This window comes from Trichomycterus rosablanca, chromosome 8 (genome assembly GCF_030014385.1).
Source record: "Trichomycterus rosablanca isolate fTriRos1 chromosome 8, fTriRos1.hap1, whole genome shotgun sequence".
Classification (NCBI taxonomy): Eukaryota; Metazoa; Chordata; class Actinopteri; order Siluriformes; family Trichomycteridae; genus Trichomycterus; species Trichomycterus rosablanca.
This window is the reverse complement of record NC_085995.1, coordinates 20,663,271-20,670,453: the sequence shown is the minus strand read 5'-3', so window position 1 is coordinate 20,670,453 and position 7,183 is coordinate 20,663,271. Positions and strand designations below refer to the sequence as shown.

General features: G+C 38.0%; 1 protein-coding gene across 1 annotated transcript; it reads left to right on the top strand.

Moving 5' to 3' along the window:
- Nucleotides 1-493: 493 nt before the first annotated feature.
- Nucleotides 494-5,868, top strand: il12ba (interleukin 12Ba). The gene is made up of 6 exons (XM_062999620.1): nt 494-590; nt 698-967; nt 1,052-1,154; nt 4,482-4,660; nt 5,513-5,679; nt 5,755-5,868. The coding sequence occupies exons 1-6, from the start codon at nt 494-496 to the stop codon at nt 5,866-5,868; spliced, it is 930 nt and encodes a 309-aa protein (XP_062855690.1).
- Nucleotides 5,869-7,183: the final 1,315 nt, after the last annotated feature.

Sequence of the window (7,183 nt, the reverse complement as noted above, 5' to 3'; positions counted from 1 at the left end):
TTCAAGTTGAAATGCACTGTCATCAAAACATTTTAATGAATAGGCATTTTTGGTTAATATAAACACATCAGTGTGTGAGAAGAGGGGTTGCCCACAGGGCCACATAAAGACCTGTGCTCTTTTTTAAGGTGGAAGTGAAAATGATCATTTAGAAAGGAATTCTTTGGTTCCACCAGCCATGGAGCCACCCTAGTTCCCCTAACCTGCTTAGCCTGGACTTTTCGAGGGTGGGGAATTTCTGCATTTCTGACACGGTTTACTTTAAAAGTGCACTTAACACTACAGCAAAGATTCATCAGGTTGTGTGATTCGTTATCACTGAGCATTTCAGAGAGGTGAGTCTAGATTTGTACCTAATCTACTAAGAACTACCTAAAACTACCAAGAAAAAGGAAGTGTCATTTTTTATTTTTATATTAAAACTGTTTGGAGTAAAGCTAGGATGTATGGAAGTCTGTTATTAATTTTAATGCCTCCAAATTTGTTTTAACAGATGACTTTAATTGTGATTGGATTCCTGATTGTTCTTTCCCATGCCTCAATGGGATCCATCAAAGTGGCTGAAAATTACTGGACTCTTAAATCAAATGGTTTGTCTGGCTTAAGTTCTCAAAATAAACCTCATTATGTACTAATTATTGATTAGTATGTTCTTGACATATTGACATGTTACGCTTTCCACATCTCTTGGTAACAGAACTGGTGGTGGTTGAAGATATGACCAAATATGGCAGCAAGGTGCTGGTTCCACTGGTGTGCGGTGAGGCTTTTGAAGGACAGAACATCATCTGGAAGACAGTGAGTGGAGAGAAACTCCAGGTCCAAGGAAACAGGATTTTAGTAATGGTGGAGGAAAGACAGGGAGGAACGTACACCTGTTACAGTACTGAGGGCAATTACCTGAACCACACGCTGGTGCTGGTGCAGTGGCCCTACAGGAAAATTATTAAAGGCACTCCTGAGCATGGTATAGTAAATATAGTCAATATTAAGTCTAAATTACTGCATATGAGCTACAATTACTGATATTTTTATTTTCTTTCTTGACAAGGTTACATTCACTGTGCAGCCAACAATTATAGTGGCTTCTTTCAGTGCTTCTGGACGTGGGATGAAACGAGAGCAGGAAAAATTGCACAAATTAAAGTAACACGGTAAGTTTTCAAAACCCTGTTTATTAATTCTTGGTCACAAATCCCACACAAAATTCATTAAAAAGTCATTAAAGTATTAAGTCTCGCTATCAAACCCTGTTTTGTGGCAGTACTGTGATTTTGTAGGCTTTCTAAAAATCCAATAAAATAGTTTTGGGTCAAAACTAGGGATGTAACGATACATTCTACCCACGATGCGATACGATTCGCGATACTGGGTTCACGATACGATTTTTTTCCCCGATTTTTTTAAACAAAATGAAATTTAAGACAAAGTATGACAAAGTTTCCTTTTATTATTTCTTCTAAAAAATAATAAAATAGTGTATTTGTGCTTATCCTTTATTTATCTAAATAATGAATGCCCTATTTCTGAGGTAGGTACAAACTATGCCAAATAATGCTTATTGTGTAAAAAAACAAACAAATAAAATTTTAAAACCAATCCAATTTTATATAAATAAATGAATAATACAAATAAAGAAAGTATCCTTACATAAATAAATTTGGCTGGAAAATTCCGAACCTGGCAACCCTGTAGTGACGTCAACCAGGCGAGGTAAATAGCGCCAGTGCCCTCTGCTGTTTAAAGTGAATATTGATTCATCTTAAACGAATAACCGATTCGAATCGTAGCACATGTGCACCAATTTCTAACTGTCTTGTTGTGCATTGTTACATCCCTATTCAAAACTCTTTATACAGCAATTTTGATTATTAACCTGGTGGCGTAGAAGGTTCTACAACATTACGTTATGGCTGGTCTCAAAATGTCTCATTACGTTTATTATGTTATTATTAATTAATAATTATAATTATACTAATATAATTGTAATGTATTAGTATTATGGTTTACTATAACTAGTGACATTGTAACATTTTATGGGCTATGACAGACAAGGGGGTGCGGACATACGCAAAGATGTATTAACTAAAGTTTATTAATAACATGACATGACAAGGTTACAAAACAAAAACACACAACCTATGCTAAATGCTACACATAAAGTCACATAAAATTGTCTCCAAAGACTTGATCCCAGCTCTCCTCTTAAATGTCCATGAGCTAATTTACTTAGATAAGGTACAGCTGGGGTTAATTAGCCAGAGACCAATCACCATGAGGGGGCGTTGGCTTATCAACCTAAACAAACACTCTTCCAGCATATGCTCCTGGAAAGGTGGGCGTGGCAGGTGCACAGGAGCTACAGCAGGAGCACACAGACATCTCTGTTCCAATTTAGATAAATAGGACAAGTTTTACTGTACATATATAAGTATATGGAACTGTTCTCTTTACAATTGACAAAAAAGACCCATTTTTTCCTTCTTGTAGTTGCTTTATCTTTAGTTTAAACCCAGCAAATTATGTCATATTTTTAAAAAATTAAACTATCAAATATTAATTAAACTATCAAATATTTTTTTTTGTTTTCAAGGGACAAAGAACTGTGTTCCAAAAAGTACTATTGCACTAGTAACTGAAACCCCAAAAATTATGAGTATACGTATACAGTCACATTAAAAAACTGATACTAAATGTTACACTGACCCTCTAATTTACTTTATTAATTTAAATAGGCTTATAAAAATTGGTACTTTTAACATAGATTTAACATAATGTCCTTGTGATGTAAAGGTTTTATCTAGGCTTGATCGTAGTGATCTCCGTTTCTCCTATTGCTACCCTGACGTTCATACAAATTCAATTTTTAATTCATGCAAATCAATTCATGGTTTAATATTATTTACCATATAAATTTGGTATAAGGAGCAGCACCAGGTTCACATGTACCCCTAATTGGAAATATATTTAGATGGATAAACTGGATAAATTGGACACCTTACCATGAGCTTGTTGGACATCCCATTTAAAAAACAAATGGTATTTATATAGAGTGACCTTTGTGTGATCTATTCAGCTATAACAACATCCACTCTTCTGAGAGGGCTTCTCACAAGACTTGTAAGTATGTTTGTGGGAATTGGTATCAGTCCAAAGAGCATTTCATTCTGGTCAAGAAATCCTTAATTAATGTTCCAGTTCATTCCAAGCTGTTTATTGGGGCTGAGGTCAGGGCTCTGTGTAGACCACTGGAATGTCATTATAGATCTTGCTTTGTGGACAGGGTCACCATCATGCTGGAACAGAAAATAGCCTTTCCTAAACTGTTGCTGCAAAGTTGGAAGCTTAGAATTTCTTTTATATTACTGATTTATTATACCTGTTAGCAATTGTTGTGTCTAAGCAGAAGAATTCAATAAGAAGAGGTGTCTTGATGCTGTTATAAGTGATAGAGATCCATGAACTCCAGCTGGCTTTTTGACATCAAAAATTTTGCACTACTAATATAATCTTAATATTTATAAGTGTATAATTCATATTGTATAATTTATTTATCTAATTAGGTTGTATTGTTTAGAATAGAATAAAATAGAATGCCTTTATTTGTCATTTATACATATACAGTTCCACGAAATTCTCTCTTCCATTTGGAAGCTGGAGTCAGAGTGCATGGTCAGCCATTGAACGGCGCCCCTGGAGCAGAGAGGGTTAAGAACCTTGCTCAAGGGCCCAACAGTGGCAATGTGGTAGAGCTAAGATTCAAAGTCTCAACTGTTCGATTGATAGCCCAAAGCCCTACCCACTAGGCTACCACTGTCCCGGAGAGTAGTTTAAATAGAAGAATGGATGGACGGATGCTTAAATAAAAATAATAATAATAATATGCATAAATAAGATTTGAAGGCAACACACCTTGGGACCATTTACAATGCACTTTGAGATTTATTCTACAAGTCTCCAAAATTCTACTTAAGGAGTGGACCATTAATTTTTCCATATAGGTTTCTCAATTACCTTAAAAAGTTTTAATGATGTTACAAAAGAGCGCTGCCTAATAGAACAGGAAAATGTGAGCATATGCTCTGAACATGGGCATTGTAATACTGGGGAAGACCACTCCCATCATTATAAAAATGTTCTATTATATTGATCAAGTTATCAATCAATTGCTTTAACTGAATATTCAGTACTTAGTGATCCTTCCCACTTACAAGGCAATCAGTCCCAAACCATGCCACAAGATCCATGTAACTGTGTAAAAGAGCCACCAGTATTTTATTACTGCATGGGGTTAAATATTCTAACTGGAATTGTTCTCTTGGTGTACATCACATTCTTCACATTCTATGAATGTCAACAAATGTCATATGGAAAAAAGATAACCATAGTGTGAACATAGTGGGGGTGACCCTTAATGCATCACAAGGGTTAATTACAAAGATTAATAATATGTACCATTTACAGTATTATTTTGATTACAGTTCTCACAGTGTAGGAAACATCAGCTGCAGTCTGGACTCCAGTGCAAACAGCATTACATGTCAGGACCACGAATACTGCCCCTATGCGGAAGAGCTGGATCACATCAATCTGACCATTTATTTCCGAAGCAACTACGTCATTGAGGCATATTTCCTGCCGTTTCAAATCTCAGACATAGGTAATTATAAGTACACAGACAGAACATGCAAAACTACTTACACACATTGGATCAAACCCAGATTCTACACACATTGCACAACATGTGTGGGTAGCACTGTCGCCTCACAGCAAGAAGGCCCTGGGTTTGATACCCATGTGGAGCAGTCTGGGACCTTTCTGTGTGGAATTAAATGTTCTCCTCATGTCTGTCCTACCACAGTCCAAAGACATGCAGTCAAGCTCATTGGAGCTACTAAAAATTGCTCAAGGAATCAGTGTGTGAGTGTGTCTGGGGTGTTTCCTACTTTTTGCCAAGTGAATTGGACCCAACACGACTCTAAATAGGATAAAGTGCAGTTTTGGTGATGTTCATGGCTAAGGGCTTTTCTCAAGTGAAGCAGTTTGAGGGTTTAAACCAACGGTCTTCTGATTACGAGAAGATCATTAATAATTACTTAATCACCCGCTCACTATCTTAATCGCTTATCCAATTAGGGTCACGGGAGGGTGCTGGAGCCTATCCCAGCCTCTCAATGGGCGCAAGGCACACAGTAACACCCTGGACGGGGCGCCAGTCCATCGCAGGGCAGACACACATACACACACCCATTCACCTACAGGGCAATTCAGTGTCTCCAATTAACTTGAGTGCATGTTTTTGGACTGTGGGTGGAAACCAGAGCTCCCGGAGGAAACCCACGCAGATACGGGGAGAACATGCAAACTCCACACAGAAAGGACCTGGACCGCCCCACCTGGGGATCAAACCCAGGACCTTTTGCTGTGAGGCGACAGTGCTACCCACTGAGCTACCGTGTAGTTAATAATTGCTTGAGCATCCTGGTCACATCCTGGTGTTTTTTCTCCATAGTGAGGCCAGACATGGTGCGTATCAGGAAGAAAAACAACACTCTTGAGCTGCAGTACCCAGAAAGCTGGAGCACACCCTTCTCCTACTTTCCCCTCACCTTCCAGGTCAAAGAGATTCGTTGTCGTAAAAAAGCTGACTGTGATTGCTCTAACCACAGATCATTGAAGGTATTCCATTCTGCACACACACTTACACACACACACTAGAAAACGTGTACTGATAAATGGTCTGTGTGTGCTCAGGTGAACCTGACCCAGGAGCAGCAGTGGCCACTAAAAAAGGGTGTCATGGTGTGTGTCAGAGCACAGGACGACCTGTGTAATTCCTCCTGGAGCAAATGGAACAAGTATAAGTAAGATCTAAGTAAGAACTTTTTAATAGATATGTACACTGATCAGCCATAACATTAAAACCACCTCCTTGTTTCTACACACATTGTCCATTTTATCAGCTCCACTTACCATATAGAAGCACTTTGTAGTTCTACAATTACTGACTGTAGTCCATCTATTTCTCTGCATGCTTTGTTACCCCCTTTTATGCTGTTCTTAAATGGTCAGGACTCTCCCAGGACCACCACAGAGTAGGTATTATTTGGGTGGTGGATCATTCTCAGCACTGCAGTGACACTGACATGGTGGTGGTGTGTTAGTGTGTAATGTGCTGTTATGAGTGGATAAGTCACAGCAGTACTGATGGAGTTTTTAAACACCTCACTGTCACTGCTGGACTAAAAATAGTCCACCAACCAAAAGTATCCAGCCAACAGCGCCCCAACGGCAGCGTCCTGTGACCACTGATGAAGGTCTAGAAGATGACCAACTTAAACAGCAGCAATAGATGAGTGATCGTCTCTGACTTTACATCTACATGGTGGACCAACTAGGTAGGAGTGTCTAATAGAGTGGACAGTGAGTGGACACAGTATTTAAAAACTCCAGCAGCGCTGCTGTGTTTGATCCACTTATACCAGCACAACACACACTAACACACCACCACCATGTCAGTGTCACTGCAGTGCTAAGAATCATCCACCACCCAAATAATACCTGCTCTGTGGTGGTCCTGGGAGAGTCCTGACCATTGAAGAACAGCATGAAAGGGGTCTAACAAAGCATGCAGAGAAACAGATGGACTACAGTCAGTAATTGTAGAACTACAAAGTGCTTCTATATGGTAAGTGGAGCTGATAAAATGGACAGTGAGTGTAGAAACAAGGAGGTGGTTTTGATGTTATGGCTGATCAGTGTATGTATATATATATATATATATATATACTGTATATATATATATACGTATATACATATATACAGTATATACAGTATATATATATATATATATACTATATATATATAATCAGGTCAGAATCAGTCATGTGTTTTTTATCCTCTCGTCTTTTTTAGATGCAATAAAGAGAAAAACAAGAAAAAAATAAGACAAGGAGGCGTCAAAAAATTGAGGAATATTTAAAGGGGAAATTAAACTGTCACTTTAAGAGTATACACTGTCTTATAAGGAATGTTTATGTGAAATTAGATGAAACATTATGCAATGTTGTCAGTTACCAATGTGCAGCTTTTTACTGTATTACTGTGTCAACAAGGGTTCTTCAAAAAATTTCCGCACTTTTTAAACTCTATTTACAAAGAATTTTGAAAACAAATTACATCA

Bases quoted from the DNA above. Each gene is read 5' to 3' on its own strand.
- il12ba (XM_062999620.1), top strand. From the start codon at position 494: ATGACTTTAATTGTGATTGGATTCCTGATTGTTCTTTCCCATGCCTCA. The intron at 591-697 runs GTTTGTCTGGCT...TCTTGGTAACAG, and splicing joins CTGGACTCTTAAATCAAATG to AACTGGTGGTGGTTGAAGAT. The intron at 5,680-5,754 runs GTATTCCATTCT...GTGTGTGCTCAG, and splicing joins CTAACCACAGATCATTGAAG to GTGAACCTGACCCAGGAGCA.